Source organism: Hippopotamus amphibius, chromosome 4, assembly GCF_030028045.1.
Source record: "Hippopotamus amphibius kiboko isolate mHipAmp2 chromosome 4, mHipAmp2.hap2, whole genome shotgun sequence".
NCBI classification, from domain to species: Eukaryota; Metazoa; Chordata; class Mammalia; order Artiodactyla; family Hippopotamidae; genus Hippopotamus; species Hippopotamus amphibius.
Genome location: NC_080189.1, coordinates 16,903,315 through 16,930,827, shown reverse-complemented (window position 1 = coordinate 16,930,827; position 27,513 = coordinate 16,903,315). Strand labels below are relative to the sequence as shown.

Genomic DNA, 27,513 nt, shown 5'->3' with positions numbered 1-27,513 from the left:
CAAAATAGTTGTAACAGATTTGAAGATAATACAAGGTACCAAATTTAGCTAGGATGAATTAAGTTTTTAAAAGTGCTTCATACTGTGCACAAGGCAAAAACACAAGGCAAACATCTTAAAGGCATTTTCTTAAATAATTCTTCCCTCTGACAATGAAATGAAAGGACCACAGTTCAACTTTTAATTCTGAATTAGTATAAGTAAGACAGATTCTTACCGTGATCTTCTGAAGAGACTGGTGACCTAAAATGAGATAATAAGTAAGATAAATCTTTTGTAAGTGATACTGATAATTATAAGTACAACAATGATCAAGAATAAGCTCACAGAAATTACACCCCCAAAATTCAGTTACATAGAAATTCAATATAGTAGATGGTGTAATTAACATGTTGGTTGTATGGTATATTCCAATTAATAACTCCCAAAGCTTACCTGGATTGGTTGAGTGGTAGATGTTACTAAAATAGTCTATCAGCACAGTGATTTAAGACTGAAACAAACTTAAACTATCTGGATTTATCACACATAAAAAAAGAACTCATGGAAATGTGATGGATGAAATCCTGTGAGGTCACTAGTACCCAAGGTCAGGTCTCCAGAGAAAATGCCAGGAATGTAAACAAGCACTATATTAAGTGTCTGTAGGTAAAAAGAAATCTACTTGGACAATAAAAAATAAGACAGAAGTAAAAGAAATGGCACGTGCCCTAATCATTATTATTTTTCGTTTCCGCTCTTAGTGGGATTTAATGTTTGGGTGAGCATGGTGTAGATCCTCCACGTGCTGGCCCTATGTCTCTCTAAACCTATGAGAGTCAGGATGAGGCAACAGGGCAATCACTGGGGTCCCCCAGAACTCTTACAAAGCGATGACTCTCGCATAGCATTTGAGGATCAGGTCTAATTACAATATGAGGATGCCAACGGATCATCATATCAACCCCCTCACAATAAAAACCTTCTTTTCTTTCTCAGCTGACAATTGAGTTACTTTGAGCAATAGAAACACATCCTTGTGGATGAATTCCACTCAAGCTTGAAAGATACAGTCTTGACTACCAACTCATGCTTTTCTTGGGAGAAGAGAGAGATGCATAATACTATATTCAGAGGTCTCAGAATTTTGAAGGGAAAGGCAAGAAACCAGAAGGGAGGGGTCTTCTCCTCTAAGTGATGGGCCTGCTGGAGCCTATAGCAGGGAGATGACCAAAGGCAAATGTATGAGTTTGGTAATAAAGCTACCAAACTTTATATAACTAATATTTATATACAGTCATAATATAACTAACACTTATGAGACATGATGAAAAACGGGGCAAGAATGATTCAGTGGGTGCATACTGGTTGAAAGACAATTTTAGCGACTTTGGAATGCCCAATACCACTTTACTTTATCTACTGATCAGAAATATTTTTGTCCATTATGTGAACAAACAGAACAAAGACACAGGATTAATGGTGAGACAGCCTTTAACCTCCATTGGGTGGCAAAGAGTGAAATCATTTCAACCTTATAGGTCTCTTCAAGTAGACTTTTGCATGTTAAAACTACAGAGGGTCCCCAGATCTGGTGGAGAGAAAATTGGCATCTGGGTCACAGGGAGCAGAGGGAGGGAACCTGACATCCCACTAACTCAACACCGCGGTATCGGCTGCTTGAGAGACATCGCTGGGCTCCCCTGGGTGAAGCTGATCTGTCTCCCTGGAGTCCCCCTATTTCACACTTTCACACACCAGTCTTCCCACTAGGTTGGGAGGTCCTTGGAAACTAGGACCATGTCTTATTTAGAACATAGTGTACTCCTGATTAAATTGCATTAATATTCGCACCATACACTAGAGTTCAGATTCAGACACAGTCTGGAGCTCCTCAAAAATCACTGCATCACCTTCAAACTACCTTCAAGTTTGCCAGCTCCTAGGTCAGCTGTGAGGGAAGGGTCCAGGGAGTGATCTGAAGCTCCAAGTTAGTGACAATGTGGGCATTCTCAAAGCCAAAAGACATCCAGTTCCCCTCCCCCCGCAACAGAGAGGCCCACCATTCAACAAAGGGGCAGAGGGCACTGAATAGAAGTGAAATGGAATCAACATACACACACTACTATACTTAAAATAGATAACCAACAAGGACCTACTGTATACTCTGTAATGACCTAAATGGGAAAAGTATTTGAAAAAGAACAGATACAAAAATGTGTATGTATAACTGAATCACTTTGTTGTACACCTGAAACTAACACAACACTGTTAATCAGCTGTATTCCAATATGAAATAAAAATAAAAAACTTAAAAAAAGAAAATAGAGAGTTTCTTAAGCTGCCTAGGGCATAAAAAAGAGTCAGCAACCAGGAAACATCTTCACCCCTGGTGTTTTTTGATGGCAAAGTAAGCAAAAGCATGTCTTGGATGGTTTGCAATTAATTTCTCACAGAGCTATAGGAATAAAGGAAAATCCATGCCAATGGACGACTAAATGTCTCAGGTGGAAGGCCTGTGAGGAAGGGTTTTTGGTGCCTTTCTATAAAAGCAAATCACTAATATTAAATCTGAAAAATTCCAGATGGCTCCGTGAGAGCCCCAAGGGGACGCCTTCTGCAGTATGTCCAGGCAGTGGGGAAGAACTATCGATTTCAGACTGTTTTCTGAGGATTAGTCATGTTGAGTTTCTGTGCAGAATGTCTCCCACACGCCTGGGTTTGTGGAATTTTAAGACATATGGAGTATTTCAATCCTCACTCAGTATTTCACCTTGCACCGGAGCGAGTCACTAAACTATTCCACCGAGACATGCACATCAATCCATTATTGCTGGAAATGGGCATAAAAAGTCTTCTGGAACTTAGCTCAGGAGAGAAGAAATATCGTGAATTCAGCAGTATAAGTAGTTATTTTTAAAACAGAGAGGTTGACTCCTAGGAAGAGATCATCTTCCTCAATCTGACAATAAGGAAGGCAAGAAAGCTCCCTGTTTGTTCCCTCCACTGCACCTGAAAGACTTGAGATTTTGGCCCAACCTGTTCATTTCTCCTCCGCATACACTTTATCTTGGAGAACCCAGCTGCTCTCACAGTGCAGACTATTACTTTACTAGTGTCTAAACAGCTCCAGGTTTTAGAATTTTCCTCCTCACTTCTTTCCTCATCACTAGTCTTTTATTATTATGGGCTACAGGATATTTACACTTGATTTTGCTTTGTTTTATTTGTTTTGGTATTATTTTACCTTTCTATTTACATTCCATTCATATTCAGCAGAGACAACGAAAACAAAAACTGAATAATTATTATTCAGATTCGAATCTTACCCTTTATGTTGATTCAAACCTGAATAATAATTATTACTTGAGACCCTTTAAAGTACCAGGCCCTGTGCCAAGTGATGTGGGTAAAAAAAGAAACAAGATATCAATTTCAAGGAACTCATAATCTAGCAAAGGAGGAAAATACGTAAACAAATGATTATAGTATAACGAAAAAAATGCAATAATCAAAACATGTACGAGTAAAGAGGTAGCACAGAAGAGAGGGAGACCAATTCTCTTCCAAAAAAAAAGTAAAAGAAGGCTTCAAAAAGCAAGAACCATCTGAGCTGGGCTTTGAAGGATAAGTAGAAGCCTATTAAGTAAGGAAAAAGAAGAACTCCAGGTGGTGGCAACAGGCATATGAAAAGGGGCAGAAATAGGAAATTTCATAACATGTTATCAGATACCCAAGCAACTCAGTGTTGCTCACATGTAAAGGAGTCATAAACATCAGGACTAGAGACATAAGAGGGAGGGGTGCTTCATACAGGGGCCGAGCAATCTGAAATGCTTGTCATTTCTCTTCCAAGCTACACAGAGCAAAGTTCTGAAGCAGGGAAGTCACACATTTTCATCTGTGCTCTTGATTGGGCAGCTGTGGAGAGCAGACTACAAAACAGCAAGAATAAAGGCAGAAGACAAGCTATAGGCTAGTACCACAAAACCTCCACATTAGTATCTCTGCTCTTTGATTCTTTTTGAAACTCATGGAAAATAACAGGGAGAATGAGAAACAGAAAAGGAAACATCATCTTTGGCTAAACTAGAAGATGTCCCTAAACCAGAATCATTATACATGAAGAAGAGCTACTAAGTATAGTAAAATTAGACCAAGTTTCAGGGAGACAGAGAGTGTTTTAACCTTAACTGAGGAGATATGAGTTACACCATGGACCACAAAACCTATGACAGAAGGCCCTCTGCTCTGAGCTATTCAGTAGCAAAATCAAATCCTGGAGAAGAGAGCTGCTAAGAAAGAATCTAAAGACAACAGATCCAAAGTCAAGCTTCCAGAAACACACCAACCCACTATCCCTAATTATTCATCCAAACTAGCACTTCCAAAAAGAACTCGCCAATACAAATATGAGTAATGAACAAAAAGGAACCAGTATGACATCCACACAAAAATATCCCGAGAAGAGAGCAGGTCAAGGATCTTCTGACAAACAAAACACAGGCTGGGAACATACCAAAAAGATGACAGTATGAAGCAGGTAAAAACTGTTAACAGATCTCCATGAAATGGATAAATGGAATAAGGGAAGGAAGGGAGGAAGAAACAAGGAAGGAAATAGAGTCTCTGAACAGAAACTTGAAGAAACACGATTAAAAACCAGCTAAAAAGACGACAGCAGAGGAAAAAAGCAGATCTTTGAACTACTAAGTTATAGAAAAAACCTGCAGGCTTTCCCACTGTGTCACCACTGCAGTGGGAAAAAAGGATTAAGAGGAAGTGAATAACAATTAAAACTATATTAAATAATCCATTCATTTATTCATCCTTTCAAAAATCTGCTTTGTGAAAGTGTTTTGCTTTTTAGCCATTTTGATTTATTTTTATCTGAATTTTAATTTAAACATTTGCTAGTGAAAGTCCCCTTCCCAATATTAACCCTGTTTAATTGATCTTCATACTTTCCTTTCCTTTTAAATGAAGGCAAGATTTCTCAAGCTAGGGTACACATGGGAACTTGAAAGTAACGGAAGCCTCAGGAAAATAAGACACCATTTTTAGAAGGGGAATTATATAATTTAACTGGTAAAAAAAAAAATTATTTTTTGGCTGCATTGGGTCTTCGTTGCTGAGCACAGGCTTTCTCTAGTTGTGGGGAGCAGAGGCTACTCTTTGCTGTGGTGCGCGGACTTCTTATTGCCGTGGCTTCTCTTGTTGTGGAGCACAGGCTCTAGGCGTGCAGGCTTTAGTTGTTGCAGCACGTGGGCTCAGTAGTTGAGGTACACAGGTTTCAGTCGTTGCAGCGCATGGGCTCACTAATTGTGGCTCACGGGCTTACGTGCTCTGTGGCATGTGGGATCTTCCTGGACCAGGGATTGAAACCATGTCCGCTGCATTGGCAGGCAGATTCTCAACCACTGCGCCACCAGGGAAGTCCCATAAAATATTTTTAAGATATTACTTTTATGCTGAAACTGGCACAGCCATATTATGGATCCCAAAATGAAAGTCACTTGAGTTCTTAAAGCAACAAAGTTAAAAAAAAAATCTGTGTTTGAGACAATCAGCTTCAGGAATACCTCCAAGGTCCCCAAGAAGATGAGTTTGTTCTCCCCTGCAATAGGGATGTTTCTAAGAATAAGAAAGTATGAAATTATCTGCTTAAATACAGCTATAACATCTCAGAATGACTCATTTTATAAAATTAATGTATGCAGATATCAAGAATCTGAAGGGATAAGACATCAAGTACACATCAACTGTGGCTGCTTTATCGGACAGCACTGTTTTTAGACCTTGTCATCACTAAGACACAAGGAATCGCTAAGAAACACAAAAACAGTTGTGCAGACTGCCTTCCATCAGCAAGTTTTCCTTCAAGGCCTCTAATCTTTCCAGCAGATCAATCACAAGGCTTGGGACACTGAAAAATGTGCTCAATTTTCTACCAGCAACATAGTAACAATAAGGGCCCAGAAGTGCCCTAGTTATGAAAGAGAAAGGCTAAGAAATATCGCAGTACTTGTGATGTTTTATTGTTTTTAATCAATAAACCTAGATCTTAGATGATGGGCATCATGACTAGTTCAGCCTTTACGATGTGGTGAAATGCTCTGCAATACATTTTAGGTTCCTGCATTTTCTTGGCAACCTCCATAATATGTTCTAAATCTACAAGCTCTTCCTAACACATCTTTTTTATTTGAGTAGTACTGTCCTGAATCTACTTTTTTTTTTAAGCCTCTATAAAATATATTGCTTTTTTTTTTTTTTTTCATCTCATGGCTTTAATTTGATAGCATCCATGGCTTTCCTACTTGGCCCTTCCTTGGACTATCTGTATCATTTCTTCCCTCCACTATTACAGAGTCTTTCCTAAAGATAAAGTAGATGAATATTGGGGACCCACCTATATGGGTCTATCACTTTCTGGAGAGAATCACCCACAAATGAATGTCAATCTCCCTTTCCAGTGTCCCCAACACATATATCCTCCACTTAGAATTTCTAAACCACCACCCAGTGGGGAGTTGGCAGCAAATGGGGTCACCACAGAGGTGAGCTTGGCATAAAAATATGGGACAGGTGTAAGAGGCACCTGAAAAGGCACAAAAGTAGAGATTCATATTCTGCAAATACTTGCCATGGATTATTTCTATAAGACTGGGGATGGGGTAGGGGAGCTCTGAGACATTCATAGCAACCCACAGGCCTGGCTGGAGGAGCTAAGGCCCTACATTTCCTGGTTAACAATTAAAATAGAAAACACAGGAGGAATGGTAGGGTCATCTAGAAGCTGTGCTACCCCTAGACTCTGCCCAGCACACTACAAATAAACATCCTTGGCTGTGAAGTCCTCGTGAACAAGGCAGTCTGTGACCACACACCGAAAGCAGCTCTCTCTACATATATTTCACCAGTTTTCCTTTTCACACCTAACTTTCCTCTTTACCCTCCAGCTTTTGGGATGAGAACCACAGCAAACACACTACTTCCCAGAAACACAGAGCAGATCATCCACCTTACTCAGGAAGAGAAAGAGAAGCATCTGGTTTCTAGCTTTATATCAGCTCTGAATGTTCTTTCCCTCCTTCCTTTGTCATTCTATTTTATTTCTCCTTCCCTCTCCTGAACACAGCCCCGAAAGCTCACTGGGTTATCTCATCCACCTTTCTCACACTTTGGTGAAATCCAGTATCTCTGTACACACACACAGCCTCCCATCGTGTGCTGATGTACCTGTTCCTACTGCAGAACACCGAGAACATTCAAGTCTGGGCTAAGTTCCCCAGGTTGGACTCTGTCTCCTGGCTGGACCATTATTGCTAGTTGTCTGTTAACAAACTCTTGAGAAATGGTCCAAGTGGAAACTGATTTCTCAGCTGGACACCACTGTGGCAGAAACACCACCTTTATTTTTCTTTGGTTTTAGCTTGAGGTGATGAGGCTACACAAATTCAGTTTATTTCCTGAAACTGTTGATGGGCTAAGAACTTTCATTTAAATCAAGCCAGCCAAGGGATGATTTAATACGGTCTCAAAGTATGGCTATAGTTTTCTGGGCAACAGCTTTCTCCCTTGAGCTTCCCTCAGGAATATGCACTGCCTAGGGGCTGCTATGCCCAGCCTATGACATCATTTTGAGGGCTTGAGGGAGCAACAGTGAGATCACAGATCTAGGTGACATCTTCACCACCATCACTCCAGCCCCCAAGCATCGCCAACAAGATAAAATAGAACCAGAAATCCCTTAGCAATGAGAATCTCCATCAACTATACAATCCTCTCTCTGTTTGCTTTTCCTCCCTCTAATTATGAATATTGCTATTAAGACAAAGAACAAAGCACATACAGTAAGAGAGCAGGCGAGAATGAGAGCAAGAGATGAAAGTTACAGCAACCACACAAAGTGGCATTGAAATGAGAGAAAGACAAACACTTTCTCTATTCAAGTGGTCACAAACCCATTCAGGGACTGCCAAACAGCCTCAAAGGTAACATTCACCACCAACAGAGGGGAGGGGTGTGGAAAGAGGAAGAAGGAGAGAGAGATGGGCATTTGTGTGGAGGTAGGGAAATAAGTCCCAGAACTCAAATAATAAGGGCTGTTAGGGGAGTTCCTCACTTTCTGCAAATTTCCTCTAATTCTGTTCATGCTAATAATTTCCTATTAAGACTCTCCTATCCAAATATACACCCGATGATCTCCACATAAGCTGCACTTGAAATATCCTTTTTAGTAAGTTCCTGTATATAGTTATACTTGGTGCGTTGCAAGCAGCACTGTTTTACCACTAGCTTGTATGATTTGATTTCTTCTATACACCCTCCTTAATCAGTCTGCAGGGTGAGAAGGAAGCCCCTGCACGCCCTTTGAGCTTGAAATTTTACTGCCACCTACTGTTCATCCCTGAGAACTGGAACAAAATGAGGGGAAGGCGTTTCTTCCAAACGCCTGGTTAGAGATGAGGAGAAATGGGCAAAAGTGGGTGTTGGCTACACGAAGAAAGAGATTTTTAAAAAAGAGAGATGACAAGAATCTAATACTGGTTCTAGGAAGAACCTAATACTGACCCAAGTTCATTCAACATGAAAAACTGACCACCACCCTTTTTATTATGTAAAATATGAACACTCCTGGGAAATACTTTAACATTATGAAGAAGACATACCAATAACAACAACAAAAACATGCATCAGACATTGTATAATCATGCAGAGAAAAAAAGATGTGATCGTTCATGTTACAAATCAGTCTTTGCAATATTGCTGCCTGCCTAATTTCTAAAAAGGGATTAAAGGAGTAGAAAAGGCATGTTATTCTAAAATCTGATCAAGGGAGATATACCTGCAGAGTGTTGCTAGGGTGTATCAGCAGGGAATACCTTTTAGAAAGAGCTGTCGGCTTTAGCCTAATGACTCTGGGAGCCCTAGCCAAAAACTCCTGTTGAGACACAATCCATCTGGAGTTTTGTGCATATGGACTTTTTTTTTTTTTAAGCATAAACTGAAACATGAAGTTCTAAATTGTGAGGGCAAATCACGGGAGTGCTATGTTCAGTGTTAACACAAGAAACTTATACAAAAGAGCATCTCACATATCACATGATTCAGGATATCATCTACCTGTGGGGCCAAGGCAGTTGAGCAAGGGCTTACCCACAGCTAATTATTTTTGTGAAATGCAGTAAGGATGTCTGAATCCCGCATTAGAAAACGGAAGAGAAAATAGGTGGAGCTGGGAGCTGCTTTGGCACTTCTCCTGAAGATAACTGTAATATATTCTAGAAGTTTTCCTATCAAAATCTCCTCCCACCTCATCCACTTCTCAGAAGAGGGAATTCATGCTCAAGACACTGGCATGGGAAACAACACCTTAAAAAAAAAAGCCTCTCTCTCTCTGCCCAACTTTTCTATGTCCAAGGACAGGGCAGTTTCTAAGTAATATATTAAACAACCCAAAGTAGGAAAGGAGCTCTATGAGCATATGATAAATTGATACAAATAAATCATGGTACAAGAACAAGAAGTGAAAATGAGCTCCACAAACTCTGAGCATAACTCAGTTAATTCAATGTTTGGATATCAACCACTGTTGTATGCTTAACTCCAGTTTGGAAGTCGCGGGGGATGCTCAACTTAGAACATTTCATCCCGCTTTTAAGGAGGTTCCAAGGGGGGTATCTGGTGAGGCTACCATTAAAGAGAGCACTGGAGAAAGTCGTAAAGCAATGTCTGCTGTTGTACTTGCTCTTATGCTTGGTGATTAGCACAAGAGCCAGAAAAGTTAGGAAAAGGTAAAACGTGGTCCCCATTTCCCTGAATTCCAATATCTCTACATTGTAGAGATATTCCTCGTCCTGTTCTCCTCAGGGTTGTGGGTTCAGAGGTCCCTGAGAGAAGTTCCACGCTCTGTGGACACACCCTCCCATTTCCAACAGCAATAAATGCACCCCTTCACATCCCTGACCCCATTTCTGAGCACACCAGGTGATAACCCGTCAACAGCCCTCCAACCTGAGACTCACGAGCAAATATTTTTGGAAGGATTTCAAAACTATCACTCATCCTTTAAATGAATTTAATCAAATTATTCCTCTAAGGTGATGCACTGAGAAAACAAGAGATCTTGGTGGGAGTTTGAGAAAGAAGCGAAAGGACAGATGGGTTATTTTGGAGGTGAGTGGTTAGAGAGGCTGTCGGCAGGGACATTTGCCAGCATCCCCAGGGGTGGTTCTTGCCACTCCTGACTAAATTTTAATCCTGATGCTTACAAAACCTGGGCCCTCAAGGAGAGACACGGCATCATTTTGTAGAGCTAACATCCCTTGCATCTAGGCCGACTTTTTCTAGCTTGAATCCTGTCCAACACACCCTACACTATTTACCAAACTGATGAGATTTCAGTGTCAAGTCCTCAAGGAAGATTCAGCCACTGTTTCAGGGAAGAGAGGACCAACTGCACAAAGACAGATAGTGCTGTGACCCTGCACCAGCCTAGGCTTGCTCCCAAGGGACAGAAGACAAAGGAATAAGAGGGGCTCCCCTGTGTGCCCAAGTCCCCACTTCTAGGACAGCCACTGAAAACAAACAAAATTCCCATTCCTATATTGGCATAACGATACTCACTCTAACTTCCCTAGTGCAGAGGGAGATGGAGTTATTTTCCCAGGTTTAGAATGGTGCTTAAGTGATTTTGTCACAAAAGACTCTCCTTACCTTCTGACCTGCTTTCCTTAATGCCCTAAGGCAGAGCGTGTTGTTGGAAGAAAATAGAAATCTCTCTGTTTTGTTTTTAAAGAAGACTCAGCAGTTCCCCGAGAGGCCCTATGCACTGCTCTCTGCCTATAAGGAAACTCAAGAAAAGTGCTTTTCTTCACAAATTGCCCTCATACTTCCTAAAGCTCTGGCTTTGCCTTGTGTCCTTTAGTTGGAAATCTGAGAATTCTGTTCCATCCATAACATTTTGATGGTTTATGGTTCCCCACATGCCAAGTTTATTCCCTTCCATCCAAAGAACATCCAAAACCTCTTCAACAACTAAACTTCACTAACACAACCAGAATAATCCAGAGATACATGGGAGACATGCTAAAATTTCACAGCATAGGCTTCTAGAGACACTTCTCCCCCCTCTCCACCCCTCTGCTCATTAATAGTGCCTACATCTGCCAACACCCACCAGATTTACCTTTTACCTTCCTACCTGTAAAACAGCAAGAGCTTTCTGAGTCAGGGATTCAGTACATCTTTATGATTTTAATATGTTAATTCCCTGGATCAAATTGAGGAACAATTACAGAAAGAACAGAGCAAAATTTCTTATTAATCATTTTGCACAAAGAAAGGCACAGAGTATCATTACGTGCTTGGCTAGAGAGGTCAATGACTAGAGGTAGGTTAAGAAGAAAAAGGAGAAGAAAGGAAGATACATATCAGCTAAACTGCAGTTTTTCCAGCTTGAGTGATTAGCCAAGCAGAGCAAGATTTAGACCAGTCAAAGGTAAGTAGGGATGGGACCCAACTATCTTTGTGAAGCAGATGCAAGGGACCATCTCTATCTTGACAGCACTGATTTCATTTCTAAGATATATTCCAGCAAAACCTGCATCCCACTAAGAGGATTAATTTTCTCCCTCTTATCTGATTGTGATGCTTGAAGGATATTTCCACAACCAGAATCACTGCCCAATAGTCTGTCTTCCTGTTGAGAACCTGCAGCTTTGACAATAAGCACAATTATCCTTTTTATTAGAGTCGAGTCATCACCTAATGCTCCAAGAAGAAACTGGGCAAAGGAAATAGCTGAAGACATGAGAGGCATGAAGCTATTACTCCTACATTCCACCCAGACCCTCTGAGCTTTTGGGAAGAGGTGAAATTTCAGGGCTATCTTCTCCATAGGGTGGTTCAGAATTATAGACTACACTAAAAAGGCCAATTTTTCAGTTTAAAGTATTACTAGGTGTTTTGGATATCCCTAAATAATTTGTTAGGTTGTACAAACTTCCTTAAATACACATTAGGTAGAGTGATGTGAAACCGATATGGAGTATTCAATTATTTGAGAGGCATTTCTAGTGATATAATGATGAAAAGCACATACTTCTCTGTTCCTGGGCAAAAGTTGAAGAAAATAACCATAGAGACCTTAAAAAGCCTCTCTTTTTCTTAGAATCTTGCATTTTCATTAATTCTTTAAACATTCACCCTTTTCATATAAAAATTAAAATGTGAAATCCAGAGGAAGAAGCAAATTCTCTTTCCTCTTCTTTCCAGAACACCCTATGCATATATCCATTATAGCACTTATCAGAGGGAACTGTGATAACTGATTTACTATTTAACCTTTGAATATAAGTTCTTCAAGGACAATAATTTCTCATTTAGTTTTACATCATCAATGCCTAGGTATATATACATCGCTTCTACCTAGAAGGTGCCGAATATATATTTTCTCAAAAAATAAGTGACTAACTGAATGGCTCAACCCATTTTTTAGATTCCAATGAAATCATAAATCAGACCAGATACATTATAGTTCAATTTCTGATACACTGTCTCTTGTTAGAGACATAAAAATCCATCAGCCCTGCTTAGCTAAGCAAGTAACAGATACCTGAGTACACAGATGTCTGGACTGAATGTCTGCCTTCGGTAGTTCCCTACACTGTCTCCCCAGTGTCTTAGTCCAGTGGAAAGACCTTTTATTGTTACCTGTGTGACCTTTACCTTAGCTCTTTAGGACTCAGGACTTGGAGATACTAAGAAAAAGTACATTTCCTTCAGTCAGTTTGGGAGTTTTGTAGAAACCACAAAAAATAAAAACTAGAAAAGATTATTTTTATTCATAAACTAAACAATATCTCTCTACTTGTTTTCCCTTAACCCATCCCAGGTTAAGTGTGTCCTTTTCTCAAAGAGGACTTGGAAAGAATATACCAAGAACCAAATAAATTGGTTCTTAAAGATTGCTTTTTACTGTGTTCACAGGATTTGAGGATCCTATATGTGTTGTATATCCTTCTTTTCACTCAGTGCCTATTTTTTTTTTTAATCTCATAGATCCTAAAGTTGGGATAAGTCTTCCTTAGGAATTAAACAGATTCTGTCTGCTAAAATTTTAGTTAATTACTTATGAATCTTCTGCCAAAATGAAACACAGGCTTGTTATAAATTGCGGTGGTACCATTAATGATGAGAGCGAATGTGTTTTCAGAAACATGTTATTTTAGCAGTGCTTTCTTAGACACTGAAAACAATTTTTTTTAACTTAAAGACAAATTCATCATGGTGCTAGCAGTAACAATGTGAGTCAACTACTTCTCACCAATTTATTTCAAAATTGGTTCTTAAAGATTGCTTTTTACTGTGTTCACAGGATTTGAAGAACCTATGTGTGCTGTATATCCTTCTTTGGAATTGCAGTCTCCCCTAGAGGACCTGTGTATAAGTAGACAACACACACACACACACACACACACACACACACACACACGGAATATCTACATACTTTAGAGTCAGGCCATCTCCTAAAGTTCTAAAAAGAAACTGGGTAAAGGAAATAGCTGAAGACAAGAGAGGAATGAAGCTATTACAGATACATACATATTATACACATATTACACACATGTATGTATGTATTCATGAGTTCCAAAGCCTCAGAGCCAACCAGCTGAGGATCATGTACTACGTTTATGAACGTGCAGATGTGGATCTGTGAATACAGAGAGCTGACTATGGGACTCAAGCATCCATTGATTTTGGTCCTGGAATCGATTCCCTGCAGATACCAAGGGATGACTCTATAAATCTTTCCTTAAAAATTGTAATGTATCTAAATGGAATTTTAATATAAATGTAACCAGTTCCAGTAATAACAGAAATCTAATTCATTCTGTTTGTTCATTCTGTCTGCTCTCCCTGAAGTAGGAGGGAGGCTGATGAACCTTAGAAGCTAAAGTTAAAACTATGAGAAAACCCTGAGAAGCCCACTCCCCTCCCCAGGGGCTTAGGGAGTAGGTTGGGTCAGTTAGAGTTCAGAGGGGAAAGGTCTCCTGAGCAGATGCCAACTGTGTACCACGGAGGAAAAGTGAGCTGGTAAAGCACTGGAGTTGCATTCCTTTCTGTCTCCCGTATTTTTAAATTAATCTTCTCAGAATTTTGTCTCTTCTTTACCTTTAGAAAGAATCAATTTTTAAAAATTTTATTCTTGGTTTATCATTCATTTTGTCTGTTTTATTCTCCTTGTCATTGATTTCTATATTTATTATTTCTCTCCACTCTTGTTTCTTTTTTTAAAATTTATTTTATTTATTGCCTGTGTTGGGTCTTTGTTGCTGCGCGCAGGCTTTCTCTAGTTGCAGAGAGTGGGGGCCACGCTTTGTTGTGGTGTACAGGCTTCTCATTGTGGCAGCTTCTCTTGTTGCAAAGCATGGGCTTCAGTAGTTGTGACACATGGGCTCAATAGTTGTGGCTTGCAGGCTCCAGAGCGCAGGCTCAGTAATTGTGGCACATGGGCTTAGTTGCTCCGAGGCATGTGGGATCTTCATGGGGCAGGGCTCCATCCCGTGTCTGCTGCAATGGCAGGTGGATTCTTAACCACTGCGACACCAGGGAAGTCCCTCCACTCTTGTTTTTTTGTTCTCTACTGTAAGATTCTTTCTCCAGTTTATCAAATTGAATGCTTTATTTGTATGCAATCATTTTTCTCTTGATAAATGATTTAGAGTTATAAATCATTCTGTGAATACCACTTCTGCTATTTCCTGCAAATTCTGGTAAATACTATTTTCAGGTCTAAGAATTTAAAATTTCCCTTTTGATTTTTTTATAGAATGGGGTATTTGGCATGGTGAACAAGATGATAAAATTGAACTTTTACTATCTCCAAGCTGACTGGGGCTTCAAAGCTAAAAGCAACAGATGCCAATTGTACCTAGAATATTACAGTAATTCTTTAGGTCCTTTCACATACTGATTCTTAAATATTCCTAATGGGAAAGTAAATTGTGCAATACTGAGCAAAGCTGAAACTGTATATACACCCTATGACACAGATGGACACACGCAGAATGTTCACTGTATTTTTAAAGAATAAAATACTAGAAATCAATATCTAAATGGAGGAATAAGTTATGGCATGTTTGTATAACACAATATTCTATACCAAATAAAATGACTGAAAATCTACATATATCAATGTAACCGAGGAGGACCCTATGGGGGCCTTCCCAGGACAGACCCCTCCCCCATATCCTCTGCTGTAGCTCCTCTCTGAAGTGCCTAGATAATACTATCTGATGCATATTTCCAGAGTTTTTCAGATGTAAAACCACCATCAAATGGAAGAAATTAACTACTTGATGATCATGAGCCCCTAGACTTCCTGGTACCTAAGAATTGATCACCACCAATCAGAGAACTGCGCACAAGCTGATCACATACCCTGAGACCACAGCCCCCACCTTGCCTTTAAAAATGCTTTGCTGCAACCCTTCAGGGTGCTTGGGCTTTTTTGAGCACAAGCCACCCACTGTCCTGGCTTGGCCCTGCAATACACTTTTCTCTGCTCCAGACTCTGAGGCTTCAGTTTGTTTGGCCTTACTGTGCATTCGAGACACGAACTTACATTCAGTAACATCAATACGAATGAATTTTAAAAATTCAATGTTGCATGAAGTGGCAAGCTCTAAAAGTGTATGCACTGTTCAATCAAGGCGATGAAAAGAAAAAAGATAACACAAAACAAAAAAACCCATAAAACAATATATATTTTTATGCTACTATATGTTGTTATGGGTACAAAGACTTAATGCAAGTAATATAATAAAACAATAACATGATATTTCAGCATTGTTAACACAGTATTTTTCATATGATGTTTGTGCTTACTTAGATTGGGGCATATTTAATATATATTTAATAATGTTTAAATAAAAGCCTATCTTTATTTTTTGTTTCAATCTGTTTTTTTGAAGGAAAAAATGCTTTAAAATCAGTTCTCAACCATATTTACTTGTGGGTAAATTAGCAGCTGTACATATTTAATGTGTATATATAGTCTTCCTGTTGACACGTAGAGCTAAATCGGACTCCATGTTGGATCTGTTTCTTTGACTTTAACCTTTGCTTTTGGTTGCTTTTGTTATTGTAATCATACATGATGGCCTGCCCCAGGGAACACTGCCCCTCTGCCTGAATGTTGAACTAAAGTGCCTCTGTTCAGTTCACCAGCAGACAATCTGCCCCGCCCACCTGTGTGAATGGCTGAAATTAACATATCCCCTCACCAAGGCTGGCCATTCCAGGAGCTCTTTTGTAAGACTGATGGCCCTTTCTCTTTACTTCCTCACAGCCTCTCCCTCTCTATTCTGCCCTTTTACTTTACTCCCTCATGTCCTCTCCCTCTCTGATTCTATAAAACAAACTGGCATCCAGACCCCAATAAGATGGTTTTTTAGGAGACGTTAGTCTGCCATCTTCTCAGTTTGCTGGCTTTCTGAATAAAGTATTCTTTGCCTCAACACCTCGTCTTCGATTCGTTGGCCTGCTGTGCAGTGAGCAAAGCGAACTTGGACTCAGTAATACTCCTACATTGTAGAATTTTTCACTTCACAAATGTTTAAAAAAATAGATACCAAAATATATCTTTCTTGTGCCTTGTGGTACCGAACAGGGCCTTGTAGGGCTCCTGGGCACAAAGCCTTTCTGTGTCCCCTATTTCTTTGATTATAGGAAAACAGCCTTCATTCAGCCTCCATGACCTCCCCTGAGTTCCAGTGGGCAGATCCAAGCAGTTGTTAATTAATGAAGGGAGGGGATGCACGAGACCTGGGAGAAACAGGCAAGAGCAGCCTTGGGGCAGGTCCTGTCTCCCCAGCAACAATACACACAACAATATCTCTGAGCTATTTTGCAGAAGTTGAAACCCCCTCCAGGTGGGAGAGGTTAAAGATTAATGATGGTATGCTGCCCACAAGCATGTAGACCCCAGACCCACTGGACCTGAAGGTGGATGATGCTGACTGCTACTTAGCTCACCACCAACCCATCAGCAGAAAGCAGGACTGTTACTGCCTTGATCCTTATTGCCCACCCCTGACCACGAGCCCCAACTGTAAGACCTCTTCCTATTTCCCAGGGAGGGGGGCACCGTTCTTGAGGCACTAGCCACTGTGTTCCCCCTTGGCCTGGCAAAGTAATAAAGCGATTCCTTTCTACTCCTCCAAAGCTCTGTCCCATATTTCTATTGGGCATTGGTGAACAGAGGTCAGGTTTTTCTCAGCAATACTTGGGGGCTGGGCAACCTGCCTTTACACTGGCCCTTTGGGAAGACCGTGTTGTATGGTGGAAAAGCATGGAGTCAGAAGTCAAGCAGACCTCATTCAAACCACAATTCCCATGCTTGTTATCTTCGGTGACCCAAGATGAATATTCTAAACTCTATGAGCTTAAGTTTACTCATCTGTTAAGCAATGTGAGATTTAAAAGTTGTTGAAAAAATTAAAGATAATTTAACTATACTGCAAAGCACGTAGGAAGTATCCATACTAGCTCTTACTGACCTTATCATACATTACATATCTATATAAAACACATTATTACACAATTGCATTATTCTATAACTGCAATTATGCCTATTTGTATCAAAGATGCTCTCTGAAGTTAACAAAGAGATCTTCTTCCTAAGGAATTAATGAACACACATACACAACAATTTTCAGAATTAATAGACAAACTGGATAAGGTAAAGTATTTAAATGATTTAAAGAAACCATTTTATTTTGTTCGCACATTCTGTGAGTCAAAGATTCAAACAGAGCCCCATGGGGACAACTTGTCTCTGTTACACAATATCTGGAGATTCAGCTGGAAAGACTCAAAGCTGGAAGTGAATGTTTGAATGCTACTTTGTTTTCTAAGTTACTTGACAGAAAAATATCTTAAGAAGGAGTCAGCTGCTCTGGTGCATTTAAGACCCAAGGTAGTTAAATATTCAGCAAAACTAGTAGCTGCCAATTGAAGATCAATAAAACATGAATAGAAATTCCTAAAAGGATAATATAACCCAAATAAAAAATGAGTTGATTTTGATAAAGGGTTCTAAGAACTTGGCTATTGTATAAAATGGTACATTTATTTGTGATTCTTGGAAAGAATATTTACTGTCTTAAAAAAAATCTCACATATATATTAGCATACTATACACAGAAAAATCAGGGCACAGGAAAATAGACTGAGCTCACACTCCACTTTTTGGAACCAGCCTGTATGTAAGAACAACTGAAACACTCATCTGGTTTGTCTAGGCTTAATTTCTATTTCTATGGCTAATTAAAACCCTAATTTTCAAATAAATCTGCCTGGAGCTAGATGGCCACTTTCTTAGCTGTCAATGGCTGGCTGACTCAGCCTGGTTCACAAGCCTCAATTCCATACACAGAAGAAAAGAAAACAACGCCCTGAATTGTAAGCAATCTAAATGCCATCAGAAAAAAACAACAAGGTTTAATTAAAAAGGAAAATCCATAGTAATTCACTTTTTCCTTTCCACTCTTCACACAACAGAATAAGAGGTAGTATAGAGAAGCAATTAAAATGAAGTCACCTTTTGCCCTTGGGGTGTCTGAGTAGAACCTTCACCACCGAAATAATTAGCTTCAGATTTCTCATTTTCCTCCCCTTTGTCATACTGAAATTGCTTCCAGTCTTAGAAACAACGCTTTGTCCTGCCTCTTCAGTTAACCCTAGGCTTCTAAGAATCTCAATCATCTTGTTATTTTGTAAAAATGTTAAGACTGCATAGTTACAAGGCCACTGTCTCTAGTCCATTAGGACCTTGAACAGGACTGGAAACCAGCCTGATCTCACTAATTACAATGAACTTGTATAACCTCTGAGATGGGGTGAGTGGCCTGGAGTCAAACAATGGGTGTAAATGACCCTGTCCGTGACCTCAGGGTGCACCCTGAACCTGCTCCTGGAAGGAGGGGGCACCAGGAGGAAGGATTCTCAGGACACCAGTGTACCAACACTGTTGCAAAACTCAACACCCATCCCTCAGATGAAAGCACACCCACTCTCCCAACCTTTGAACAAACATTGCATCGTTTACCCAGAGAGACTAAAACAGCGTGTGAAGCACTGCAGGCTTAGCGACCAAAACCACCTGGCAATATTACACCTCACAGTCAGAGGCTCTGAACGGGAGACTCATGAAACTGACCTAACACGGCACATCAAAATGTTCACACAAATAGAACACTCTACGTCGCTTGCAAACTACTCATGTCACCCTCATGCATGTCCTGACGACACAGCAAATGCAGGGGCATCTGGTAAACTCTGGGTTGCAGGAAAGCAAACACTAGTGAGGTTCAAGGTAGTTATAGGTCCGCATGCAAGGTCTCACTGAGGCTCAGGAGCAAGAGAAATGGAAAGGGAGCCTCCATTGGGAGCTTCGGGGTGGGTAAAAGGGAGAGAGGTGAATAAAATGTCAAACCACAGGGTGACACAATCAGGAGACAGCTGGTGCACCGCTGAGAAGACAATCCTTCCCACTCGTGAGTACCCCGCGGACTCCTCTCCCAGCAATCCCAGAGGCGAGAGAGCTCTTACTGTAGCACTCGGGAGTGGCTGAAATCTTTCAGATCTGAGTCTTCATAGTGTGGCGTTATCATTGTCAGTCCGCTGTCACTCAGCATGCGTTTCCGGAGGGCAGGATTCCACCAGTCTGTCATTCTGGGAGGAAGAAGGGCAGCAGACATTCAAGGTCAACCACAGGACTTAGTCTGCTCTTTCTCAGGATGATTCATCTCCAAATGTGAGGAGGGAAATTAATCTTTATTGGGTATTTATGAGGTATTTCACACTTTTTAGTTTAATTTTCTCAACCATCAGGAACTCTTTGTATGCTGCTGCCCTCTTTATAAATGAGAAAACCAAATTTCAAGATTAAGTACTTTAAAATATGACATAGATAAGAAGTAATGGCACCTCATGTAGAAAGACAGGTTAGAAAATAACAAAGCCCGGAGCTGCTCTTTCACGGCTTCCCTGTTCCTAGTTTATTTCCAGAGGGGGCAATGGAAAAGCAATAAGAGAGGAAATGACTCAAGTTCTTGTGGATTTGCAGACTGCTTTATCTTTGGAGCTAATAGAGAATGACCAAGAGGGCAAAGCCCAGGTGAGCTTGGCAGAATGGGCCCACCCTTCATCAGATCAAACACTATGGCCTTGATCTGGTGGGGTGGGAGGACACCTAGACTCCAGCGCTTCTGCAGCAGGACACAGCATCACACTTGCTTTCCCCACAACTGACAGGCCTGACTATCGTATATGGCCTTTCCCACCACCTTCCAGGACTCCTAGGGTTTTATGAGGCCATCCTTCATGCCAGCTGGCTTTCCCTTCATGCCAGGACAGCTCCGGTATCACTAGCTCTGGCTCCTAAACACAGCTGTATATCTGTTCCAGCCTGCCACTTCTGTCTTCTCTTGGCTCCCCATAGACTCAGGATGTACCACTGCTATCAGCTGGCCTGGCAGAGTAGGAAATAGCTGTCAGGGTCAAATCAGTGAACAGGGGTGAACAGGTATGATGGTTACCTCAAGTGAATATGCCTATTAATATTGTAGAAGTATGTGTACACATTTGCATATGCCATTGGAGTGCATGTGTGTATGCTTTCCTGGGAAATCCTTATTTTTAACTATTTAGGCTCTATGTACCAGTAAACTACTAAAGTTCATTAAATTTCGAAAGGGCAAAGGTTTTTGTATTTTCACTTTGGTCTGTTGTTTCCCAAGTGCTTACACTAGAACCTGCCACAAAAAAATCTCTCTAAATAAATACTTTTGAATTTTTAAAATAATCTAGGAATACTAATATGTTGGTGGTTCAATATGGTGGTTAAAACACACATGCGCTCTAGCATCAGAAAACCTGGGAACAAATCTCAGTTTTTTCCCTTTATTTTCTGTGCAATACTGGCCAAGTTACAAAAACTCTCTAGACCTCAATTTTGTTCTCAATGGATTTAAAATAATAACAGCATCAATCTGCAGGGTCCTTGTGAAATGATTTCAATAACATAATATTTAATGACTGTCTACCAAGTGCCACCGACTACCCTAATTTTTCATGTATCAATTCATTTAATTTTAAAACAATTCTATGAGTAGGTATCATGACTTCCATTTTACAGATGAGGAAATAAGCATAGAGCACTTAAGATGATTAAGTCCCCATGAAGTATTAGTAGGGATATAAGAAAGGCATTTAGCAAACTATGCAGCTCATAATAAGTCCTTTATATTTCATAGTTATTGTTACATAAGCTACGTGTATCAGGGTGCCTGGATATAGGGGAAAAGGAGACAGAGGAGGAAGAAGAGGAGGAGAGGAAGGAGAAGAAGGAAAAAATAATTGTCAAACCACCTGTGTCATATTTTAATGTGATAATACAGGCATTTCCGATGTATATGCACACATGCAAATACTAGCGCTTTCTAGTTTGGTAGGAAGTGTTGGTGTGGTAGGTAAAGAAGGCTTACACAAGATACAGAACTGAATGGAAAGAGTAACTCTACCCAGACATTCATAAGACAGACTTACAACGGAACCAGCTATACTACGCTCTAAGAAAACACAAGAAAACCTGTATTTTGAAATAGTTTGATTTCATTACTAATGTCAAGTGCAAAGCCAAACCAGACTTGGATGTCACCCTGCAGCCAGCCTCACCACCATACCAGCAAGGAAGAAGTCCACTCACCCTGAGGCCTGCTCCACCACCAGATCAGGCATTCCTGGAGGTGTCCCTGCCTGCTGTGACAACACCATATCTGGGTCCAGAATAAAAATCTCATCTTGGGAAATCTCCATCACAAAGTGCAGATGTTCCTAAGGAAGAAAAAGAAGTCTGTCGGATGATTGATAGGATGTTCACATCTATCATCTGAAGAATAACAAAACAAAGCATCCTTGGTCTTGAGGAATAATGAAATTTTATGACATAGCAAATGACCACAGTGTATTTTCAGAGGCCTGACCAGTGGGCATCCCTCCCTGAAGCAACATGGTAGCAAGAGGCTGGGGAAGGGGAGAATTGAATCCTTCTTGGTCTCGGACTCTTTGACCAGGATCCTGTTAGGCATCACCTGGACTTCCACCCCCAGGATCTGGTCAAAGCTAAGCGGCATGGCTAACAACTGGCTTTATCACTGAATTCCATTCTGTACCTTCTTTTACAGGAGAATTTGGACAGTGGGAACACTTGCTATCATTGGGCATAAGCATTTTTCTTCTCATTACCAAACTCTGGGAAGTGATGAGTTGAAACTAAGTAGTATAGATACACACTTGAGGACTCAAATTTGCTAATCAGAAACAAAGTTTAAAGGGCATAATTTTGGCTAGGAAGCAGTAAAAGCAGCAGTGTGAATGAAAATTTGGAGTACAGGCTGGTGACAACACCTTCTTAAGCCTACTTATCTTCTGGACTCATTTTCAAGGTCAAACCATAACACTTTGAGTCCACAAATCACAAAACACGTGAAGATAAATAATAAGCTCATAGCTGAGACTATGAGTAACATTCCAGAATGTGTGCCCGTTTCAGTGTTTTTGTTGAAAAAAATGTGTAAGATGAGTACAGTTACTTGGGAATTTTTCACATTCACAAATAGGCTCATGAAAACTTACCTGAGATCTGTCTATTCGATAAAAGCGGTCTGCAGAAGTAGCTAGGGAAAGAAAAAATGTACACGGTATTCAGAGAGGCCTATGCCCTGGCACAAAATTTACAACCTTCTCTCTCACTGTGACAATCAGAAACCTCACATCCCGGTCACGCTCGATGACTGGCCAGTCCCTAAATCTGTTCAGAAAAACTCAGGACTTCATGCCTCTGCCACTGCTGTCCCACTGCTTAGAAAGCCCGACCCCATGACCCATGCCTACCTAAACCATGTCTTAACCCACAGAAAACAAACTGACAGTTACCAAAGGGGAAAGGGGGAGAGGGATAAATTAGGAGTTTGGGATTAAAATATACACACTACTATATGTAAAATAGATAACCTACAAGGACCTATGGTATAGCACAGGGAACTATACTCAATATCTTATAATAACCTATAATGGAAAAGAATCTAAAAAAAAATATGTAAAATATATGTATATATGTATATATATGTAAAACTGAATCACTTTGCTGTACACCTGAAACTAACACAAAATTGTAAATCACCTATATTTCAATAAAAGTTTAAAAAAAAACATGTATTAAGGACCAACTCGAATGCCACCTCTTCTGTGAAACCTTCCTCAGCCCCATCCTCCCTACCCCCAGATAGAATTTGTTGCTCCTACCACCATGCACATTTGCATTTTGTTTACACTTCTTATAAAAACTATCTTCACAGAGAACTCTGAGACTAAGACATCTCTTTAAAGATCTGTGTTTCATTTATCCTTTTATGTCTCAAGATATTAGCACAGAACCCTCAATGATGCTGGGACCCAATATATATTTATCAAGTAAATAAAGCTAGGGAAAAAAAACAAAACAAAACAAAACTGTAGGTAGCCTGACTTCCTGGGGAAGTGATTTTCATTTTGGAAAAAAGTTTGAAGATGCAAAGCTAGGGACCACGTCTGGTATTAAAGGAATTATTTCACTTTAAAACTGAGTCCCTAAGCCATGTCTGAAGAAACTGAAACAGGAAAAAAAATTACTTAAGCATTCCTATAAGGGAATGGGCTGCATCTGTAGTTTGAAGGAAAAAAAAAGAAAAAACTTAATGACAAACTTTGGGCTTCTAGAAATTAATCCGATTATTCTTAATATTCAAAAGAATTATGTTCCTCCTCATTTAAATCTATCTGAGTCCAAATATTATACACAGATTTTCTACAAAGTATATAGCACTGGAGGGAAAAACTCAAAATGCAAATAATCATTCAAAAATCATAAATATTTAATGAGTAGCTTCTCTCCAAAGGAAATGAGCTAAGAAACAAGACAATCATGGTTCTTGCCCTCTAAAAGCAACAGGGGAGTAAAATCTGCCTGAGAAGCACTTAGCCTACTCTGTTATTTTAACCATGACTGCAATAGCCTTTTAAACATTTTTAATGAAACTGTTTCTAGAGTAAAACTACTATCTAGGTCAAGACCATTAACCGCACTTGTAATTTTATCGGACTGTATATAAAATAGACTGTATATAGAACAAATCATGTACATTTTCATAATTTTTCTTAAATAAAAGTTGTTCCTCTCTGGATTCAGCAAAAACAAATGATTATGTTTCTCACCATTAGGGAATAAAGGACCTGAAGGAAAAGCAGTACAGATTATCTTCAGAGGCAGCTGACAAGTCATTAATGAAAACCGATGTCATGATTTATGTGGACCAGATTTGAAATAGATACAAGTGCTCATCTTCATAAAATGTTCACACCCTCACACATCCTGTCATTCTCTTATCCACATTTATATCCTTTCAGATGCACACACAGCTAAACAAAAGAGAGGTCTACAGTGAAAGCCAAATGTCCACACACGAGAGAGATACTGGGAAGAAGATACATTGGGAGTATCTAAGCAGGAATGTACTGTAAAATGGGTAATTGGATAGAAAAGTGGCATTAGGCAGCATCTGGGGAGAGAGATGGAAAATGGCCTCATTAACTAATCAGAAAATGACCGTCCTATTATACATTCAGTATGTCACGCTCAGCAGAGCAGGTGTGAATGCAACTGAACATGCCTACCCTTTTACAAAAATTTATACCTCATCCTGAAATGATGGTTTACTGAAAATAATATGGAAGCTACATAACATGCAAACGACATACCAATTAGTAACCGTCCCCATGCTTATGGAATCCATCTACCAGCCTGAACTAAAGACAGGTACTCAACACGTTTTTGGAAAAGGGGCATGAAAGGGAAACGTCAGCTTGAGCAATTTGATGCTGAGAAGTGTAGCCGGAGTTAACCAACTTGCTTCGAGGGAGATAACTTCAGGAAGGTGTGTTGCAACATCAGCAAGTTCATTTTGTTTGAGATGCAAATACCAGTCACGTGGAGCCGTGTGAAGGGTTTCTGAATAGTCTTTTGGAAAATTAGAGTCCACTCTATCCATCAATGCCTTGCCCTGTGGCTTCCCCAACCCACACCCCTCCAGGAAATACAGAAACACTCACCATCTAGAAAGCACCACCTTGGGGAGAGTCTCTGAGCTGAGAGCGCCCGGGGGAAGGAGGTTTCGTGGTCCTGGAAAGAGACATACACATCCTTGTGACTCCATCTGAATGACCTGAGGGGTGTCCCTCACTCCACATTCTGCCCCATCACCTATTTCTAAGAGTGAGCATCCTTTCCCACACAAAGCACTGGTGAAAGATGGAAGCATACTTTTCACTGTAGGCACACACAGGGGCTCTGCTTTGAAATGATTTATTTCACATAACAGCTCCCACATGAAGTTTCCAGGAGCTTTTCAATTATTCCATTAAACATTCATACATTATATAACTTGGGACATGTACTTCCTTAGGGGACTCTCTTTCCCCTTATGAAGCTGAGGAACTAGTGGCAGCTGCCTGTCATTTACATTCCAGCTCTCCACATAGGTATAAAAATGTCCCCTACTAAAAGAATCTCTGCCACTAATAATTTGTAAAAACATAAAATGCACATTCTAGTTTATAACACATGATTTGGAGCATTCTGGCCCTGGTTCATAGTGAAATTGAAATCACTGACAGAAACAGGACAAATGAGGAGGGAGGTTGGGTCTCTGTGGGGAAGACATTGGGAGTTTGACCCTTATTAGAGATTTGAGATGTGCAAATAGAAGCAGCATCCCTGGCATGAGGCTGGGTGTGTATGATCTTGTGTGTACAGAGGGGGACAGGAGAAGGAAATGGGAAAAACACAGAAGAGGTAAGAAGAGACCAAATCAGAGGTTGCACTGACTTCATTGGGGGTTTAATCTGCCCCACATGATCCTCAGGCAAAGCTTCTGTTTAAATCATTGGTTCTCAAAGTATGAACCCTGGACCAGCAGCATCAGTTGGGAGGTTGTTAGAAACACAAATCCCCAGGTATCAGCCCAGATCTACAGAAACCCTGGGGGTGATACCCAGCAACCTTTGAGGTGAGTCTGATATATGTCAAAGTTTTAGAACCATTGGCCTACAGTTACAGGGACAAAAAAGGTCCATTATTGGAAATCTTGGGTCGATAGAGTTATTATATGAATGGATTCCGCAAATTAATTGAGGAAAAATTGGTCTCATTCAGGACTGATACCAAAATTTATACGTAGAGATATGGCAGTGATATAGCTATGGACACAGAAATAAATGTATAATCCTCTTTCTGAGTTGGCTTTGGGCTAAATGAAATCTTGACATGTACCTACCTATTTATATGAGAATTGCATTTAACATTTTGAGAATTATATTTTGACACATGATATCTTGTTTTAAAGGAACTTAGGGTTCCTAATGTATTTTTATAAAATATCTGAAACTCCTAACATGTCTCGGTTTAGTGAGAACTTAATTATAAATCAAGAAATCTGAAAATGATTTGAAGCATTTAGTGGCAACTATGAGGGCTAATAAACAAAGATGTCAAACAGAAATGTGACTTTCTGCTCTAAGAGTAAAGGGACTTAAACACCAAGGATACTTTCTGAATTTTGATGCTGAATGTGCTACAGAGACCACCATGAAAAAATATCAGAATTTCCCTAGGTAAAAACTGACTCTGAAAGAATACAGAAATGCTTGATTTACTATTTTTAAAACCTAAAGATTAATAATGTTATTGCTAGAATATTCAAATTCAAGAATGCTGGCTATTATTTAGTTTGATAAAATGTAGGTTGATATATTGCCTCAGCTACAAAACCAGCTTACCACAGGCTGTTAATGTAATATTGATATAACTGTATACCTTTTTTGAGTGTCTGTGTACCTGGAGAGTTTTATGTACGTACCTGACTTACTTTGCTTATTTTCTGCTCATTTATTTACTCTGCATCTTGTTCCACAAAGCATTTGATACAACTCAACTTCCTTAAAGGGGTTTTGCTTAAAGAGAATGTTATGTTTTCTCTGTGAAAACATTTTTTAAAGCCATACAACTCTTTAAAACACTTCAAATAGGTTCAACAATTCTTGAACTCCCTGCAATTTCATGTAAATTTGGTATGTCTATATGTATGTGTATATTCCACTGCTTCCCATATATTATCAAAGTGAGCTGAGATCCCCAAAAGGTTAAAAAGCTACTAATTTAAATACTCAAAAGTTTAGGTGAGAGGCGATTCGACAAAGTAAGACAATTCTAATCATTAAAATGTCTTAACAACATCCAGACTTACAAAAATAGGAATGACTATTTCAAAGGTACTGGTGATTAGAGTATCAAACACCTGAAGCTCTCTGAGCTGGTGGCTTTTCTCCTACCATCTTCTTCACTATTCTTCCTGAACCTCTTTTCCA

General features: G+C 39.8%; 1 protein-coding gene across 2 annotated transcripts in view; it reads right to left on the bottom strand.

Moving 5' to 3' along the window:
• The window catches only part of DGKI (diacylglycerol kinase iota), a 456,175-nt gene that overhangs the window by 49,157 nt on the left and 379,505 nt on the right, over window positions 1-27,513 (bottom strand). For both annotated transcript variants that reach the window (XM_057733401.1, XM_057733402.1), the window contains 5 exons: window positions 25,201-25,270; window positions 22,690-22,730; window positions 21,761-21,888; window positions 19,603-19,725; window positions 218-243 (listed from right to left, as the gene is read on the bottom strand). In XM_057733401.1, the coding sequence (XP_057589384.1) occupies window positions 218-243; window positions 19,603-19,725; window positions 21,761-21,888; window positions 22,690-22,730; window positions 25,201-25,270 (388 nt within the window). The remainder of the gene's footprint in view (window positions 1-217; window positions 244-19,602; window positions 19,726-21,760; window positions 21,889-22,689; window positions 22,731-25,200; window positions 25,271-27,513) is intronic.